The 21,211-nt window shown below is 34.6% G+C and overlaps 1 protein-coding gene across 2 annotated transcripts in view; it reads left to right on the top strand.

Annotated features, from left to right (window-relative positions):
* The window catches only part of ME1 (malic enzyme 1), a 133,099-nt gene that overhangs the window by 33,124 nt on the left and 78,764 nt on the right, over positions 1–21,211 (top strand). For both annotated transcript variants that reach the window (XM_037520026.2, XM_037520027.2), the window contains exon 4: positions 20,089–20,164. In XM_037520026.2, coding sequence (XP_037375923.1) covers positions 20,089–20,164 — 76 coding nt within the window. The remainder of the gene's footprint in view (positions 1–20,088; positions 20,165–21,211) is intronic.

The following is a 21,211-nucleotide window of genomic DNA, read 5'->3' as shown; positions in this document are numbered from 1 at the left end:
TGCTAGAAGAAAAGACTTGAAAGTGATACAGTTAAGTCTTCAAATATTTGAAAGATTTTCATGTATAAAAATTATATTGGCATGGTACAGCCTCAGAATGTAGAACAAAAGTCAGTGGGTGGAAGTTATTATAGGAATGGTAGATTTAACCTCAATGTAAAGGAAGCTTTTCTGGTAATTTAACAATTTTGAGATTGGAATAGATTTTGTTGTTGTCTATCATTCAAAATATTCATGTGGTTTGGATATTATTGTCCATACATATTGTAAGTGATATTCTTGCTTTGAGTATGAATGTAAAATAGTTGAATTCGAAAGTCACTTTTAACTAAGAAAATGTAAATTAAAAAAAAAAAGAACAACAAAAAACCATGGATGAATAGTTCCAGGTATTTGGGACATCTCCTAAAGTACAACTCACTCACACATCACTTTAAATAAGTTTTCTTTCTACTTAAAAAAGTTGTTTAGTAGCAACTTTAATCATAATTTTAATACTTTTTAAAAACAATAGATTTTCAAATAAGGATTTTAAATGACTTTAAGTGATTTGATATTGTGGCTCATCAGAATTCGTACTCCATCCTCCAAGCAAACACACAAGTAGGTGTCAGTTTATACAATTGTGTTCTGGCTGCAATGGTTCTGACATTTCTTAAATTTGAATGTATATAAAGTTTAATATTGATATTTTCTCATTTGAAGTTATTAAATTTTTCTGATCTATTTTTTAATATTTTTGTAGTTTTTCAAACTGTTTCTTTGTATATGCTTTTAAACTCTTGTTTATCTCTATTTTTTTCCTTAACTCGGTTGCAGTTTAGCTGTCGAGAAATTTTTAAGAAGAGTTTTCTCTGAGGCAATACTTTCACCCTGCCCCCCTGTTGTACAAATTAGCAGTTGAGGAGAGCAAATGAGAGTGTGCTTTTATTACCTTTTCAAAAATTTTCTACATGTAAGATTATACTTTTGGGGATCATTTGTATATTTCATTACCAAAATTTTCTACCTGCTTCTCAGGTATTCTTCTGAAAATTCATATTTGTTATCATCAGTATTTTGGACAAAATAATCTTTATTTAATATTGTCTTAAGAATTTTTTATAGACCTTTAAAAAATGTTGGGTATTTTATATAGGTAATTTTATAGTATTATAAATTTATAACTTTAAAATTATAAACTTCAACTCGTAAAATAATGGCATAATTGAAAGTGGCAATTTTAGCTCAATTCTGTGCATTTTAATAATATTTTATATTCACTACAGTAAAATTTGTAAAATATTTGATAGAATTCCAAATGCTGTAATCACCTACTTAAAAAATAAATCATGGAAGTTACTGAATTTCATGTCTTTCTAAGCAAAGAAACTTCTCATTTCAATGATTGTCTAGTGGTTAAATGCATAACATTTATAATAATTTAGAGAGGAGCATATTTTACAAAATAGCACTGCCTTGTGAAATAAACGTTTTCACTATGAAATGAGGTAATTTATTTTTAAAGCTGGAAATATGCAAGTATATTATTTCCCTGATGGAATAAGTTAATTTTTATTGACAAGGTGCCAAATAAATGCCATCTGTCTGATGAATTCAGTGTGACCTTGGGATACTTTTCCAATAATTTCTGCCATGGAAAGTACTTTGGATTTTGACTTTCAGAACTTTTATTAATTTGTATTTAATTAATTGATATGCTTATACTAGTTTTAAATGAATACATGAAAAACTTATCTAAAATTAGTTTTTGTATATTTTTGGTTTACATTTATTTAGCCATAGTGGTTGAGTTGTGACTTTTGGAGATGGAGTCATTAATGTTACCATTAAAGTCTATGGTAGTTGACTTTTTAAAAATCCATTCTTTGTGTAATTGAAGAGTCATTCCAAAGAAACTCAGTATCCTCTAGGTAGTAAGTACCAGAGTTGGAATTTGAAGTCATGTTTTTTTTACTTATACATGTATTAGTGTTCTCTAGAGAAACAGGACCAATGTGTGTGTGTGTGTGTGTGTGTGTGTGTGTGTGTGTGTAGAGAGAGAGAGAGACTGATTTTAAAGAATTCACTTACACAGTTGTAGAGGCTGACAAATGCAAAATCTGCAGTGTAGGAAACCTACCGGGAAAGTGTGGATGCTTTGCTCCAAAAACAGTCTACTGACAGAATTCCCTCTTCTTGAGGGGAGAAAAGTGTTTTTCCTGGTAAGACCTTTAACTGATTAGATGAGACTCATCTTTATTATAGAGGGTAATCTGCTTCATTCAAAAGTCTACTGATTTAAATGTTAATCTCTTCTAAGAAGTACTGTCACAGAGACAGCTAGAGTAATGTTTAAACAAATATCTAGGTACCATATCTAGCCGTGCTGATACAAAATTAACTGTTAACATCCTCCCAGATCAAAGTTGAGTCTTCTTATATTAGACAGATTGTTTTATACTTTGGGTCTGAGTTGTGGAAGATCTAAAATGATACTATATTTGTTAATTAAGATTGTTCTCCTCAATAATGGAATGTTTACATGTAAAAAATTTAATATATATTTTTAGAACAGCTTAACATAATAGGTATATCATAAAATATTCTTCAGATATAGTTTCATTTTATAAATTTCTAACACCAGTTGAGTTAATGACAGTAATTTAAAGTTTGGACCTAGTTTTGTACTTGGTCAAATGGCATTGGTGACCAGTTCTTTTAGAAGGTCCTTTCTCTGTTTTCTTTCCAATTCTGCCAGTTCTTCAAAATCTTTTTGTTGCTTCTCTGTGTTCACTTTTTCTATTCTCTTTCCTTTCTTTGACAGAAATTTATTGAGTATCCCCTGCTTGCCAAGTTCTTTAAAATCTGAGTGTAGGTAAATAAAAGACAAATTACCACCTTTGTGCAATATATAGGTCATATTCAAGTGATAAGAAATACAGCTACAACCTGGATTTTGAAGGAAATTTACAGAAGAATAGCCAGGGGATGTACTTGCATAGTGTGAGGCCAGGGATGTCTGTGGGAATTACATAGATAACATTTAAGATAGAACCTGAAAGATGAGAAGTCAAATTGTGAAACCCTGGGAAAAAAGCATTTGAGACTGAGATAGTAACATGTTTAAAAGGTCCAGAAGGAGAGGGTGGCATGAGATGTGGTTTAAGATAGATAGGAGTCGCATGTCACGGCTCATGGGTCATAGTACAGTTTCATGGTTATTTTTGATCATTTGGGAAACCGTGGGGATATTTGAAACAGAGGTGTCGGGGCCCAGACCTGGGGCCCAGACCTGAACATCCGGGTTCTTGCCTGAAGCAGGTCTGGGCCCCAGGTCTGGGCCCCGACACAGAGGGATGATGGCATCCAGTTAAAGTTTTAAAAGATTACTTTGCCTGTTACATGGATAAAAGATTGGAGATGAGGGACTAGAATGAAAATGAGAAGACCAGCATGAAGGCTGCATGATACTGACTCCCCGTCTGCCAATCATATTCACTTTGAGTGGACTTGGTGCTCTTAGAATTGGAGCAAGGAAATAAAGCAAGACTGTAAGCATACAGTCTTTTGGGGAATAACTCCAGTGTCTTGGTCCTGCAGTTATGACTGTAAGGAGGTGAAGTAATGTGGATACACATCTAATATATTTATACTGACTCTAAAACAGCGTCAGGAGCTACAAAGATCTACTATCCACAAGACATTCTCAAGATTATAGGCTTAGCACAGTTTATTTTATTTCTAACCCAGGTCAGTACTCTCACGATCTTGTCCTTTGTTTGATGCTCAAATCCATCCTGAACCACCCTTACTTCCCTTTCAAAACCATGGTTTTTTGTTGCCACTAAATATTATTCATTTCATTTCTGTGTACCTATTTTTTAAATTAAATTATTGTTAATCTGGGGAGTGGAGTTCTGTAACTCTTCCTGCCCAGTTCAGTTTTAGCTGGGCCTTCTACTCCATAGTTTAACTCCAGTTGTGTTCTTGGCTCATCTCACTCTTGTGGTTGCAAGAATGCAAACACTCTTCAGCTGTATGGGCCTTATCGCATGTATTCTTCTCCATGTCCCTTATGAATTCATTGGCTTAACATTTTATTTCCATGACCTAAACCTAATACTTTTCTCCTCTTCAATATTTTCCCTTCTTAATATGTAACTAAATGCAGTAATCCACTCCACCCACTCAAACATCAGTGTTTGCTAAGGTTTTATTTTGGGTCCTATTTTCTTTTTATTCTGTACCTGCCTTATATTCCAGTCCCCTGTTTTTGTAACATTGTAAAGTGCAGCACCCCTCTCTAAGTCTCCTAAATCAGACTGCTTGGAGGTATTCAGGGTTCCCCTTCCCCCCTTCCTTTCTCTTTTTGAGACTTGTTAGTTTTACTTCTTAAATTATCTAATTGACTGTCATTCATTTAATCCCATTACTACTCTTTTATATTTGCCCTTCTAATTTCAAAAGAGAGTGAATAGACTTAGCTGACTAAATTAATCAGAGAACTCTCTATCGTCATCATCATCATAAAGTCCAAACACCTTAGCATGGCATTCAAGAATTTTATTTTTTTTGTCTGGCGCCATTGCCTACATCACTGTCTTCATTGTTACCACTTTCCTGCTCTTCCTAGGCACTCTACCCCAAGTTGAGTGTTGCCAGAACCCTGGGCACTTGTATAATACCTGTCAGACTGACATATGGTCACTGACTTTCTTTTTTCTGACAGTCTCCTGAATGTTTTTTTTTTCTTGAGGGTACCAGCTCTGTATCCTTCACCTCTACCCCAGAACCTAGTAGAATAAGCATAGTCTTTGTTGAGTGGATAAATGGGCAATAAAGCATGAATAAACATTGGTAGCTTAGTAGATGCTTTCACCTGAAGAGGCTTGGTTTAAATCTCTTCATTGCTTCTTATTAACTGTAATCATGGGTCTGTAACATAAATGATCTTATTTTCCTCATCTCTAAAATGAACATCATTATTATATTTAAACAAGATGATCTTTTTTACACCTATCTTTCGACAGGAGGATTATAGCAGAAATTAAAAACTGGCTTAAGATGTACTCATAGGTCTCATATATCAAAATCTTATAAAGCAGAAATTTCATTTTCTAAGCATTGAAACTTCCGACTACAGAAGCCATACTTGGTAGATAATTAGTTATGATGTTACAATGTTTTGATGCTATAAAATCTATTTAGTAAAATATAAGAATACAAAAGAATGGGCACCATATGAATCATCAACTGAAATATATACTCAAAGGATTAGAAGATTTAAAAATGTACAAATATGAATTATGTATTATAAATATTGTTAATGAAGGCATTTTTTTTTTTTTTTTTTTATAGAGGCATGCTTTATTTATTTGTTTGCTGGTTTGTTTGTTTGTTTTGTTTATACATGCACTGGGTACAGTCAGAAGCGCGGGAGGTTGAGAGAATTCACCAGAGCCAGAGCGGGGAGCAGAGCAGGCAGAAGGACCGAAGTACACTGCTGAGGGGAGCAGCGGGCGGCAGGAGAGGTCTGCACGCCATGTGGGACCCTCCTCTGGTGGCCGGGGAGCAGCCGGGGATCGAACCGGCGCCGCAGAGGCCGCGGGCAGCTTCGCAACCCAGCGCTCAACCGCTGCGCCACCGGGGAGGCCCAATGAAGGCATTTTTAAGACACAAGTGAAGATTCATAAAAATTACTGAAAACATTTTTATAAGTATTCATAGACTACAAAGTAAGTTTCAATGTTATTCTTCCTTATGGCTAGTATATTAAATTTGGTACTTCCAGGAAAATACAAATATTTCTGAAGACAGATGGAAAGTGTTAAGTCTAAGCAGTATTTTAAACTATATAAAGTTTCTTAAGGAAAACTTTGCCCAGAAAAAATCTTTGATAGTGTGGCATTTTCTCTCTCTCTCTCTCTTTCTCTCTCTCTCTCTCTTTGTGGGTGTGTGTCTTTTAAACATAAGAAGGATGAGTTTATTAATTTTTCCATTAAGATAAATGAGATGCTGATGTCACACTCTTCTTTTTGGGAAAATAATTCGTATACCAAATTTAGTTTCTATTTTATTATCTTGCTGTTACAAGACATTCTTAAGATGTGATTGTTAAAATCTTGGATGTGGCAATGTGGTTTCTTTTCCTTTTATTAATGTCCATTATTTCCTCTGTAACAAAATACAGTACAGTTTACTAAATAATGTGAATGTTATACTAATGAAGTACATTTTATTAATAAAATAAATAACAGTAGTTTTAATACTATGTATATTAAAGTATGTAACTCACTAATATAACCACTGCCCAAAGGCATATACATGCATATATATGTTATAGATATATCTATATCTGTATATAGCATCATCTTGCTTTTATTTAGAATGAGAGACACTCTAAAAAGAAAAAATTACAAAACAATCCCAGAGGACACTCTTCACTCCTTACCCAGAGAAAACCACTGATGACTATGGTGGGAAGAATTCTTTGCGGTTGGAAAACAGCTGAATAAGTTGCTGGAAGTCTCATTTATGTATTAAGCTGGTTGAGTCAGTTTAAGAAACCTATATATGAAGGATTTCTATTATCCAAGTATCTTCTCACTGCTATCATGAATTTGTATAAAACCTTTCCTCCACTCATATGCCTCAAATTAATAGACAAATATTACTAAGTAGAGAATATACCTCCCGGTTTGATAATTTGACAATATAGCAAACTACTTTCAGAGAAATTTATTTTGATTAATTCAACTTGATTTGCAGGCCTTCGTGACTTAACATATTTTGTATTCATTAGGGTCCATATGAGAAAGAAATGCCAAATAGGGGAAGCTGTTTTGTATATTTTATTAAAACTTCAATTGGAGACAATGTCTAATATGATGTCCAGTATCCTTTATATGAAGACCCCTCCCTTTGCTAAATTCCTCTCTAAATTGAAGAAATGCCTTTTTTCACTTTTTTTCCTAGATGCAGTGGCATATTTCCTTTTATTAGACTTGAGAACAAACTCAGTTTTTATTCTTACATTTTAGCTGTGCTCAATTCTAGTAGTTTTCTTTACATCATCTTCTTTTACACATCCCCACTCCCTCACTTTGTATTTTCTTCAATCAGTAAGTGTTGTAAAACCAGGTTATCTTTTCTTCCTTTTTGTAAAGCTTTATTGACTTATAATTGACAGATAAGAATTGTCACAAGTTTAAAGTATACAACTTGATTATTTTTTTCATATTCTGGAAGTTTATTCTGTTTAAAAAACTTTTTAATGATGTGCCTTTATTCTATATCCTTTGTTTTTTCACAGTTTAGCATTTCTCCCTCTGTGTGGTCTACCCTAGTTTTCCCACCATGAAAGCACCCATAGTCTTCCACCATATTCCATTGTGCTCTCCCCCCACCCTCCTTTTTTTGTCCTCTCTCCTTCTTCTCCTAGATGTCTCAGATTTATGGTAAGTTTTTAAGTTTTTCTTTGACCCTTTGTTTGTGTTTTTTTATATGCCACATATAAGTGAAACCATCTGGTATTTATCTTTCTCCTTCTGGTTCACTTCACTTAAGAAAATCTCTTCCACTTTCATCCATATTGTCACAAATGACATGAGTTTATCTTTTTTGATTGCTAAGTAGTATTTCATTATGTGTGTGTGGGGGGGTATATATATATATATTTATATATATATCTGTATTTGTTTATCTAGATAGATTGATAGAGACATATACCACATCTTCTTGATCCCCTCATCTGTTCTGGGACATTTAGGTTGTTTGCATGTCTTGGCTATTGTCAGTAGTGCTGGTATGAACATAGGAGTGCAGGTTTTCTTTCAAATTAATGTTTGCATGTTCTTTGGGTAGATACCGAGGAGTGGAATTGCTGAGTCATGTGGTAGCTCCATTTTTAGTTTTTTGAAGAACCTCCACACAACTATCCATAGGGGCTGGACCAGTCTACATTCCTACCGGCAGTGGAGGAGAGTTTCTTTTAGTCCACATCTTTGCCAGCACTTGTTTCTGGCTTTTTTGAAATGGGCCATTCTCACAGGTATGAGGTGCTATCATTGTGGTGTTGATTTTCAGTTATATTTAAAACAGTATCATTAATCACTTACTGCTTACAGCTGTTTAAAGATTCTTTTCTTTCCAACAGACATGTTCTAACTATTGAGAATAGTTGGAAACATGCTTTTCAATAAAGTAAGTCATTTTCGATGTGTGGGTTCTTTTGTCTTACCTTGGTTCATGTGTCTTATCTTTGAATACCAAAGCCACTTCTCTACTCTGTGTTATATCTGAAATTCAGATGCTCTCATTCTAGTGCCACTGTTTACTCATAGCAAGAATATGTGAAGGATGAATCAGTGCAAGCCTCACCAAATCAGTGAAATCTGAAGGTTTTGTGTGCTTTGGGAGAATTCAGGATAGGCAATTTGATGTCTTTTTTAAAAGATTTATTTATTTATACATATAAGAGCTGGGATGTAGGCCATAGGTTTGGGGTAGGGGTGTATGTATGTTAGGGGATTCACCAGAGACAGAGTGGGAAGCAGGCATATCTACTGAAATACACTGCTGAGGAGAGCAGTAGGCAATATAGGAGAGGTCTGCTGCGTCATGTGGGTTAGTTCCCTGGCCAGGGATCAAACTCTTAATGCGTGGGTGCTGAAAGCTTCATAATGCTGAGACTTAATCCCTTGTGCCACCAGGGACGTCCCAACTTGATGTCTTTCTTATGTAAAATAGAAAATCTACTATGAAATGAGATAGGAAATGGAGAATCTGAATGTGTGGATTTGTATTTGGAGAACCATCTCAGCTGTTAGTAGACTAGTTTTAGGAAAGAGGTATTTCTGGATGTGGATTCCCTTAAAATTATTAATGTGTTTGGAGAATCTTCTTAATCATACCTGCCAGTCTTAGGACTCTAAGAACAAGTGTCCTGACAGACAAGAAATACAGCTGCTGGTTTCTTAAGAATTGCTTGGGTGTGGGAATAATTGGTTGGAAATTGGCACAGTATTACTTCTACCGCAACTTATTGGTCAAAGTAATTATAAAGACCTCCCAGAATCAGGAAAGGGACATAGACCCCACCCCTTTTCTATGGGAGGGGTATCAAACAAAGATTATGGCCATCTTTAATTTACCTCTGCCACTATGTGGCAAACAATGTATTACGTCACTCTAATAAATAATGGAGAAAATAGAAAAACATTTTGTCTCATGAAGCATATGGTCTAATGGAGGAGACCGTGAACAGGCAATTATAATGTGTGATGACCATTGTGACAGAAGAGTACAGGTGCAATGGAATCATGTGAGGAAGCCCAAGCCAAAGAACTGGAATCCAGGCATAACTGCTCAAAGAAAGAAGCCCAAGGCCTCTATTATAAACCAAGTTGCTGCTGCTTTACTTTCTTTTAATTTCCTTTTTAATTTTAATTTTATTAATTTCTATAAACAAAACCAGTTTATACATTTTGAAGCATATTTCTCACTTATGCTAGACTTTACACTTAGTGACAGCTCTCCAGTAATAATATAAATAATATAAAATTGAATTTGTATAGGAATGGTTTAAATTTGAGGGAAAATGGGCATTATTTGGTTTACAGAGTAGGATTGGGAGGAGGATCAGTTTTTTGAGGCCCAGCAATGGCAACCTCCTCTGGAAAATTTTGTGGATAAGTGGCCTCACATCAAAGGAATTTGCTTGAACTGTAGTTGGCAGTATACCAAGTCTGTCCACGTGGCTTTTGTTTTTCTATTGATGAATTTTCTTTCAAAGGATGAGGGGGGTAGACTGCCTAACAACAGTGCCTGTAAACAGCAGTTTTGTTCTGATTTTAGGACACTGGAGACCTATTCCTGTATTTCTCAGCATATGCAAGTAAATCTCTGTTTTCTTCTATGAGGAAATGAGACTAATTGGTTGAATTGTTTGATCACTGGTTTGGGATTTAGATGAAGTAATCTGCAAGAATACAGGCATCCAAAGGAAAAATCAGCAAAAATAAAAAGGACTTGTGGATAGGTCCCAGAGTTAAGATTGTGGGGTTTCTTTATTAGTGTTTTGAAAGGAACCTGAAAACAAAGCTAAGACTTTCTTTATCCAAGAATGCTGTTTAGCCAAAAAAAAAAAAAAAAAAAAAAAATAAGAATGAAAGCATTAGAATAAACTGTAGTCAACAAAACTTTAGCAACAAAAGCATGATTAATAAAAGCTGTTATATTAGTGAAGAGATTCCCTGAAGATTTTGGACATGGGATTATGAGCCCAAAGTAGGTAAATTTAAACATTTGAGGCAGATCTTCCTGGTCTCACTGAAGTGTTGATTATGTCAAAGTAATCACATTTTTCTGTATAAGATTTTTTCATTGCTGTTTTCATTGCTGTTTCTTGTCCTTAGTGCCTTTGACTTCTTGTATAAAAAGCAGTGGCATTACTCTAGTGCACGTCCATCGTTGAGTGTCTCTGTTATTTTCCACTCTTGGAGGCCATTGCATAGTCAGTTTATGTTGGCCCTAGATATGCGTCTCATTCCATAGGCATCAAGTAACTGAAGGATTTTTCCCCCTTGAATTGCCAATATATGTTTGATAGGATGTATGTATTTTCCCCTAAAAATAAAAAGTGTTTTCTCCCTCACTTACTTCATTGCTTGCTATTATGGGTAAATTTGAAAGAAACCTCAGATATAGTTGATGTGAAACTCAGTAATTATTTTTTTTCTGATAGAATTTGCTAAATCACACAGGGTAAGATGGATGCTTGGTAATTGGTACTAATGCAGTCGTGTGTGTGTGTGTGTGTGTGTGTGTGTGTGAGAGTAACATTTTGTGTTCATTTTTTCCATGTTTCTCTAGCTTCATTTTAGCTTCTATCTAAGAGTTCTGGGTTTTTTTTTTTTTCTTTTTCTCACTATAATGTCATATTCAAAGAACTTTAATCTTGTTGGATATTTCTGGTTTCTTTGCATTTCGTTTTTTTCCACTCAAAGGAAGTTTAGAAGAAGCAAATATCAGCTAAGGGATTAAACACAAAGCTCTGGGTTTTTTTTTTTAACCCCAAAAGTTAAATTGTAGGATTTTGGGAACATTTTCCTCTCACTATATGGTATTGTAGAAGAATTGTACTATAGTCTGAGTATTTTCAGTGTTAGAGTAAACTTGAACACATACACAGTTTTCCCAATACTATTTAATAGCCTACAAATACAACCCTGAACCACTTGTATTTGATCTAATTTTTTATTCTTCAGTGGGTTTTTAAAAATTATATGCTCTTTGAATAGTCTTTTTTAAAAAAGATTTATTTGTTTATGCATACAAGAGCTGGGGTACAGGCCAGAGATGCGGGGGTGTGAGAGGATTCATCAGAGACAGAACGGGGAGCAGAACAGGCAGACTGACTGAAATACACTGCTGAAGGGAGCAGTGGGCAAGTCAGGAGGGTCTGCTGCGCCATGTGAGTTGCTCCCTGGCAGGCTGGGGATCGAACTCATGCTGCAGAGGCTTCGGATTGCTTCATAGTGCGGTGCTCAATCCCTTGCGCCACCAGGAAGGCCCCTCTTTGAATAGTCTTATATTTAAAACTCTTGTCTTTTTTCCATCTTCATTTTTTCAAAACTTTTCCTTTTAGAACATTGAATCGTTTTATTATTTTTTAAAACCCTTTAAAAGTCTCTATAGTAAGTTTAAATCCTATACCAAAGTTAATTTAATTGAAAACATATAGGATTTTGATATAATGACTGTCAGGTCTTGATCTGAGAAAGACATATTCCTTCCTCTCAAGTTGTTGTAAAAAAACTTCACTTTCTGAGACTCATTTCTAATAGTAGTAGATGTTCTTGCTCTTCTCTGATATGACCTTTTGAAGGAACATGATATTCCTTCTCAAGATAATAAGAATTGAATTTTTTAAATTGAGTGACCTTTCAATGTAAGAATTGTCTTGTTCCTGTAAGTTGTAGATAAATATAAGGACAAAATACATGTATTGCCAAATAATAGAGAACAGGGAATTTAAATGTTAAATGCAATGACTAAAACAGTAAAGGTTACTTGCCAGCTATGATAAATGGAACATGCCATTTCAAGTCAGTTGACATGACTGTGTAGAAGAACATACAATTCTCCTGGAAATAGTTTTATTCAATAGCATGGTGGTCATTGCATAGTATAATCACTATGTTAACGTTTTCACTGAAAAGACTGAACAAAAGGAAAAGTAGCTCATGTGTTATGCTTAATGAAAACTTTAAAAATTATCACAAGTTGCGGTAGAAATGCATAAGGTAGCATTAATAAAAATGTTTCTTGTCCTAGAAAATAGAAGGGTCATTTTTCTGCCTGTCATTAAAAATACAAAATATTATATCCAACCTAGGAATGAAAATATTTTCATTGTAAGATTATAGACATTCTATTTACCTAAAAGGGGGAAATAAGGTCATTGATATGTTAGAAAAAACTAGGGAATTCTTTTAAAATAACCTAATCAGCTAACCTCTTTTAAATAAAGGATATTTTAAAAACCATGAACAAATACCTCAGCTCACTTTAGTAGACATTTAGTGTGCCTACAGTATATTTCATATCAGAGATAGATATGAAATTTCTAATGTACTCTCTGGGTTCCTTACAGTCTAATAGGTCTTTGATTTCTCACACATGGTCCCTCCTTTTTCTTCCTGTAATGACCCACATGACTTGAAACTTAATTATGTGCTTTAAATTATAAGGCATACTGGGGAAAAAAATAGGAGAAAATTCTGTGAGCTATATATCTAATTTTATTTGTTAGTTTTCTGTTGCTGTGTAACAAATTAGCAGTCTTAGCTGCTTAAGATAACATTATTCATTATTAGCTCATAGTACTGTAGATCAGAAATATGGTATGGTGTGGTTGGTAATACTCAGGGTATCACAGTAAAATCAAGGATCATGCACAGTGAAGTCTTACAGAAAAATTTGCTTCTTGGCTTATTCTTCTTGTCTGAATTCAGTTCTTTGCAGTTGTAGAACTAAGATAATTGTCTCCTTGCTGACTGTCAACCATAGACTGCTCTCAGCTCATCCAAATACCTCCTTTTCCCTGATACTTAGCCCTTTAAGCTTGCAACAGTTCTTAACTCCCCCTTCTGTGGACATCTGGAGAAATTGTGTCTTAAAGAATGCAGGCCCACCCAGATAATCTTTCTATCTTCAGGCCGACTTTACTATATAACAGAACCAAATCAGAGTAAAATTCATTGTGCACCCATTGTCCTGGGGATTACTCAGGGAGCTGGGAAATATTGGGAGCCATCTTAGAAATCTTCCCATTGTACTAATTTTCACTCCTTAGCAGGATTAATACTAGAAATAGTTTTAAATTTTATCAATAAACAAAACAAATTCACAAGATTATCTTTGCAGAGTAGAATCAAGTAGTTACACAAAGAAAACTATTTTTTCTGTTAGTACTATTAGAATTCAGTGTGATAATTAAAAAAAAAAAACCTTACTTTTGGCAGTAGGTGACCATTGGAAATATATTTTTCTTTTCTGGCCTCAAAAATTTTTACTTCTATAATAGAATTGGTATTCCCAGTCATAAGGATGTCATCTTCCACTGGCCCCTGTACTTTCCGTGGTGTCCCTCTCTACTTCCAGGCTTAGATGTCTCATGCTAATTTTATTTCTAATCTAAATCAGAATGAAGTCTGAGACAATTAAACTCCCTTATTTACCTTTCTTCCATAGCTAGTGTGATCTTATAGTTTGAGATTCTTTCTTAGAACAAGTGGTTTTGGAACTGTCAGTTTGTTCTCTCATTATTTCTCAACCCCTTAGCTCTCATTAAATTTGTTGTCCCTTTATTAACACTAAGATCTTGAATTGCTGATTTCTTAGCCCTCAAGGGCACCAGGTACTAAAAAGTAGATATTTGCTCTGATTTTTGTTACTCTTTCCTAGGAACTTTCCCCCTAACCTATCTATTCCTTTGGCCTTGTGGTTTTCAAATTATAACCATTGACCATATAGCTCCCAAGTATTCTCCTTCTCACACTTTTCTGTAGTGCTTTGCCCACCATTAGATCGGGTAGTATCATAATTACATCTCAGCTCTCTTCCTTTCTCCTTATATCTACTGCTCCCTTTTTCCTTCTTTTCTTTTTGTTAGGAATACAGAAATCCTAACTTTAAGAGATCATAATTTAGTAGGAAAGATGGAAAATGAAAGGAAAAATTATATGATGGTATGGTAAGTGTTATATTAGAGAAAAACAGCAAGGTTTTATGGGATTACAGATTCCAAACTCAGCTTGAATTCTGGCACTGCCTCTGATAAGCATTTCAGAGCTAGTTTAGCAGTGAAGAAGAACTGGAGATAACTGGAAGGATGCCTAAATGAATCTTTATAAAAGAGCACCCAGAATTGGAAACTATGTAGTTCCCAGGCTGAATTAGTTGATTATATGCCAAGAGCAAGAATGGAATCAAAAAGATCAGACATACAAAGATCAGACATACAGCAAAAGTGGAGGAAAAACAGATTCCTTAGGCCTTCTCTGTGCATTAAAGTGAAAAGAATAAAAAAAAAAAAAGAACTTCTTTTGAACTTAGAGAATACCAGCATTTAAGGGTTAAACAGAAATAAAACAGACTGAAAAAAACTAACAGGTCACCAGAAAGTGGCAGTATGAGGACGGACTGGATGAGAGGCCGAAATCACTGACACATTGTTTGATAATTAATAATGAAAATGGAAGGAAGTTTATAGGTGGATAACTAGGTGGAAAACTACAGCTTTATCTTCAGAGTAGAAAATATAAAGTGCTAATCACATGAGAGTATAGAAGGTGGCAGTGAGGGACAGGAAAAAATGAAATAGTTCTCCTGGAGTATCTTAAGAATTGACAATTGAAGGTACTTGCAGAAGTCATGTTGAGATTTGTAGACCTGGCTGACACTGGAGGTGCCCTGAGATTCAGTGGATCTAGCACACCTGACTCAGTGTCTTTTCAGGCATTTTACACTAGGACTTGAGGAAATTAAATAGCAAATGGATTGATTCAGATTTTGGAGGTTTCCCAAAAGCATGCTATGGAAGGGAGGGAAAAGGCAAGGGGTGGCAGAATGGATAAAATCTAGCTGAATAAAGATACATGTTCAATCAGGACAGATCGATAATGTGTGGTATGCCAACATACATTATAACGTATATATATAATGCATATATTCTTCTCTAGTTCTGCCCATTAAGTTGGCCTGGGAGCAGGAACACCCCAGAACAGTGAGTACCCTAGCACTCATATCTGAATACCATTCTCTGCCCTAGAGAAAATTGCTGATTCCAGTGCTGGGCGAAGATAAGTAAAAGATGAGCTTGGGACATCCTGTAACAGGAAGTAAGAAAGGGGTCAAAGAATGTCAGGAGTGTGTCATGAGGACATAGAAGTCAGCTAGCAGGGGTGCCCACTGACCAAACTTGGGACAGTGTGGGCATAAAATAAAAAAAAAAAGTTAGCAACATTTAAAAACCTATTGAATGAAATAATAAACCCTAAACCACACTGATATGAATAGATAAATGAATAAATTGAAAGTTGGATGAAGAAACAGGGTATTTAGAGTTTTGAAGATCTCATAAAAGTGTGTTAATTACAAAAGGAAAAAAAAATAACTTTGCAGTGAAGAAGCCTGGGAGATACTACCTTAATCAAGTGATCAATGTAAATGTTATCAGTAGTGGGATGAACCACCTGATAGGGTGCAATCAAAAGAAGCCTCATTACTTCTGTGACATTCCTGCTTAAGATGTGTACTCTGAATCTAATCATGAGGAAACACCACATAAGCTCAACTTAAGGGACATTCTACAAAAATACTGTTTTGTAACTTCAAAAGTATTAAAGCCACGACACCAAGGAAAGACTAAAGAGATGTTCCAGACTGAAGAGGACAAAAGAAACAGGACAATTAAATATAACATTTTGTACTGGACTCTTCTTATGCTGAACATTGTTGAGACAAATGGTGAAATTTGAATGATGTTTGAGGATTAAATAGTAATAGTGTCTCAGATTTTCTGTTATGTAGGAGAATATTTTTGCTTATAGGAAGTACACTAAATTATTTGGTAGTGATAAGGTATCATGTTGGCTACTTTACTCTGATATAGTCCATGAAAAAATAATTCTTTGCAATATAACTAGGATTCTTTTAAACATTTACTGTGGGATTGGGTAATATTGATCCATGCCTTCTTAACGTTTTTCTCCCTTGACTTTGAAATGCTGTCAGAGCTGATGGATTTTTTTTTTCCTTCAAGGACTCTTCTTAGTCATCCTCTTTCATTGTGGATGCTATTTTGTAATTCTTAACCCTTGGCTTTCTCTTCTCTTCCTTCTTCTTTAATTTCAACTCCTTCAACTCTATACATATGACTCCTAGTTCTGTATCTTTATCCTAGATGTCATCTCATCATTAGACCTACCTTTTACCTGAACTTAACTTTCTTAAGTACATCTTTTCCCATCAGCCCTGACAGTTAAACTCAACTTTTCATTAACTCCTTGGGCTCACCAATGCAAAATCACATTTTGCACGAAATTTGGGGTCTAAATTTCTTATTTTGAAAAATAGTGAAATCAACTTCTCTAATGGATGAAAAGATTATTACAAAATTTATCTTATAGATCTAAATTTTATTGGTCTATAAAGTTTATAGATCCTGATCACAGGGGGTTAGGAGCACAATCATGAACCCATTTTCCTGAAGAAAATACTAGTCTAGTTACAATAGAAAGTTGCCTGTTGCGAAATGAACTCTGTTTTGATATGAAATAAACTTTAATAGGAATATTATGTGAGAAAACATGAAGAATTAAGACTAATTATCTCACATTACAATCTGTTTTGAGAACAGAATATATACAATGTTAGGGAACATGAGAAAAGTTCAAACTATCTATATGAGAAAATGGTCTACATTTTAAAATTGTCTTAGTTCTAACATGAAATAGATGAGTATTTTTAATTGGTATATTTAATATACTTTGAATAAAATAAACATTTAAAACAAGTTGATAAAGAACATGGATAGAAAATATGTTTATTATAATTTGGTTAGTTTAAAATGTCATTCATAAAAACTTTCTTATGTAAACTTTTCATTTTGTAGCTATGTATTTCTGTATGTTGAGGATTAATATTTCATAGCCAACTCTGTAGCAGCAAGTGTGAGTAACTTCTGTGCTGAGATACTTTTGGATATTTTACTAGGTTTCTAATCAAGGATACATTCCAGGAAGTATTGCACATTTTTCTCTGAAAATGCTTGACTGGTGGAACATTATATATCCTTCATTTAATTAAACCCTCTCCAAGTATAAGCACTTTTGCCTCAGTGAACTTGTGCTCACTGAAGATTGCAGTGGTTTTCCCACTAAACTTACACTCATGTCCTTGTAATAGACTTTGGCATTTAATTGATATAAATTTTCATATCATTCATTGTCCTGTTGTTTAAAGAAAAATGATACTATTTCCTGAGACCAGTGTTACTTGGAAAACCTTGGCTAACTAACAAGTTCCCAAGAAATTTTATTTAATGGTATGTTTCCAAGAGCATCTTAAGTAATTCATCAAAATTGCCTTCTTTAAAAAATCCAAATATGTTTCATTTTAATCTTACAATTATTTATTAAGATCTTGCTGATTGCCTAGTTTAATATGACAAGGATCCAAAAGAAATATTTAACTTATAAAGAACTTACAATCATTTTGGAGAAACAAAATAAATTACTGTTAAATGGCAAAATAAAACCAGGAAAGGATATAGTTTAGGGCCAACTTGGAAATTAGTATTTTTGTTAAGTCAGAACTAATCTTCCTGTAGCACATACTATCATAATATAATTTTGGTTACTTAATAGGTCAGGATAAGAGTGGGTTTTTGTTCATGTTTTTTATGCTTTAAAGTATTTGATTTTATAGAAGTCTTTTTTCAGCGCTGAAGCCAGCACATATTGTTGGATACATGCTATGTGCCAGCACACTTACAGGCACTAGGGTTACAAATATGAGCAAAATAGAGGGTCTCCAATCTTAAGGAACTTGCTTCTTTTTGTGTATATGTGTACTAGAGAGTGGTGGCAGAGAGACATTAAACATAAGAAGAAATAAATATGATTTGAGATATTTATAAGTGTTAGGAAGATCATGAAAGTGTTAGGGTAGAGATGCTTTGATTACTATTATCAGAGAAGGCCTGTCTGAGGAGCTGAGGTTTGAGTTAAAAGCTGAATGGAGGAATTAAGTACGTGGTTAATTTGGGGAGTAGTGTAGGTTTGAGAGTTGTTGTTATGAAAAGGTGTTTTATTATTTATTGAGGTAACACTGGTTTACAGCCTACTATATGAGTCATAGGATAGTATCACACCTCTGCAGATGTATATTCTACACTGCACCCTTCACCAAGACACTCATAGTCCTCCACGTTAGTCTTTTGTGACCCCAACACACTTTGCTTTACCCCTTCAACCTCTGTAGCCTCAGATCTATGGTTAGATTTCATCTGGTTTTGTCTGACCTTTTGTTTCTCTTAATTGTTTTATTTCTCTATATTTCTTTCTCTATATTCCATCCAGTATTTGTCTTTTTTCCTTCTGACTATTTTCACTTTGCTTTATTCCCTCATTTCCACGATGTGGTTACAAATGACAAATGTTTAACCTTTTATTTATTTTTTAAATAGCTGAGTAGTATCCCATTGTGTATATATACTGCATCTTTTTAACCCACTCATATGTCACTGGGCAAGTAGGTTGTTTTCATAACTTGGCTATTGTAAATAGTGCTGTAATGGAGTGCATATATCAGAATTAGTGTTTTTGTATTCTTTGGTTAGATACTTAAGAATGGAATTGCTGGATCATATGATAGATGTATTTTTAATATTTTGAGACATCTCCATAGTGATACCATAAAAAATCAGGATAGTGGTTTTCTCTTAAAAGGGAGGGGTTTTTGATCTGGGAAGATAATGTGTAGGGCTTCTGGATAGCTGACAAGGTTCGCTCTGTTTAAGTGGATATTATGTAGAAGACTGGTCACCCTATAGTGATTTATTAAGCTATATATTTATTGTATAAGATATTCTATATTCAAGGTATATTTAACAATACTGAAGTAAAATTTTTAAGTGAGGTTAAGTGATTACAAATTTTTTATTTTAATTTTTCAAGTTACTGCTTAGGCTTTCATAGATTATAGAGAACAGGGCAGGGGCTGTGGTGAGCAGTTAAAGATATGGGTTGAGAGCCTCCCCTGGTGGCTCAGTGGTTGAGCACTGGGCTGTGAAGCTGCCCACAGCCTCTGCAGCGTCGCCAGTTCGATCCCCGCTGCTGGCAAGGGTCCCACGTGGCGCGCAGACCTCTCCTGCCATGCCCGCTGCTCCCCTTAGCAGTGTATTTCATCAGTCTGCCTGTTCTGTTCTCCGCTCTGGCTCTGGTGAATTCTCTCACCCTCCCGCACTTCTGACTGTACCCAGTGCTTGTATGAATAAATAAATAAATCTTAAAAAAAAAAAAAAAGATATGGTTGAGAGTCAAAATTACTGAGTTACAAACAGCAACTGAGACTAAAAATCAAAGATCAAGTAAGTTCCATATGAAAGGAACCCTCAGTGTTAGTCATTTCACCCACCTCCAATAAATGCTCTCATTTTCACTTTGTAAATATATAATAAATGAAATACGCACTGGAAATGCCTGGTAACATAAGCTTCATGTTGTTTTTCAAAGTGCTTTTACATATTTTATTTAATGAAAGGCTGTGAGTAGAACTGTAATGCTGTTCAAATTCTCTAAATAAAAGTAGTGAATTTTTTTAACTAAAAATATTTCAGAATATATAAGAATCTTTATTGTAGATGTCAATGTATTTTATTTCATGCTTTGGAGATTCTTGTCCTTTGTTAAGGAAGTAATTTTTTACTATTTTGTTAAAAATGGAGTTATGTTAAACTGATTTATGACATTCTTTAAATGCTCATGATAAGTTGACAAGCTTGGAGTAAATTAAAACTACTTTTTTTTTTCCTTTCAGAGGTCTCTTTATTAGTATCCATGACCGAGGACATATTGCTTCAGTTCTTAATGCATGGCCAGAAGATGTCATCAAGGTGAGTTATCCAATTGTTTCTCTGTGGCAAATTTGTTCTTATTCCTGACGACTAACACACTGACAATTTCATTTTAAGTAGCTTGACCGACTTTTCTAGTAGGTAACACTTAATGTATAGCCCTTGTTAATTTTGCCTGGTGAGGTGATACATTTGTTCTGATACATTTAGATACTAAATTTCCTTATTACTTATAACTTATTAGTATTTATTCATTTTAAACATTAATAAATGTTGAATAAATTGTTGACATAGCTTCTGAATTTCTTTAATAAAGCCCTTTTTCTTATGTTTTTAATCCACCTAGAGGGATCCAGGTGAGCAAGACGATCTTAAGTAGCTCCTATGACTGCCCTCTGTGAGTGAGCTAGTGAAAATTAAATAACAATAGTAATCTGAGATTTAGTAACTATAAGACACTGCCGGGTTCACTCCTGTAATTTTTTTTTTTTATTCATTTATTTATTTATTTATTTTTTAAATTAATAAATTTTATTTTTATATTCCCCATACAATTGCAATCCCCCCATTCTGACCCCAATCCCTCCCCTCCCGCCCCCCACCCCCCAAAAAGTGTCTCTGGTTCATAGTTTTTGTTGATTTTGATTTTCACTTTCTTATAGTTATTCATTTTCCTGGTCCCTTATTTAAGTATTCTAGATTCCTGCTATGAGTGAGACCATCCGGTATTTTTCTTTTTCTTTTTGGCTTATTTCACTGAGCATGATCCCTTCCAGCGCCATCCATGTTGCTGCAAATTGCATGTGTTTATCTTTTTTGAATGCTGAGTAATATTCCATGGTATATATGTACCACATCTTCTTGATCCAGTCATCTATTTTTGGGCATTTGGGCTGTTTCCAAAGCTTAGCTATTGTAAATAGTGCTGCTATAAACATAGGGGTGCAGGTGCTCTTTGAAATTGATGTTTCTGTGTTCCTTGGGTAAATACCTAGGAGTGGAATTGCTGGATCCTGTGGAAGCTCTATGTTTAGTAGGTCCAGAATTTTTAGGATAAATCAGTAAGGAAAGGGAGTTACTGGTGGG

The sequence above is a fragment of the Talpa occidentalis genome, unplaced genomic scaffold (assembly GCF_014898055.3).
Source record: "Talpa occidentalis isolate TD23 unplaced genomic scaffold, MPIMG_talOcc4v2.1 talOcc4.2, whole genome shotgun sequence".
NCBI lineage: Eukaryota > Metazoa > Chordata > Mammalia > Eulipotyphla > Talpidae > Talpa > Talpa occidentalis.
The sequence above is the reverse complement of the archived record's forward strand: the minus strand, read 5'-3'. Positions and strand labels throughout refer to the sequence as shown.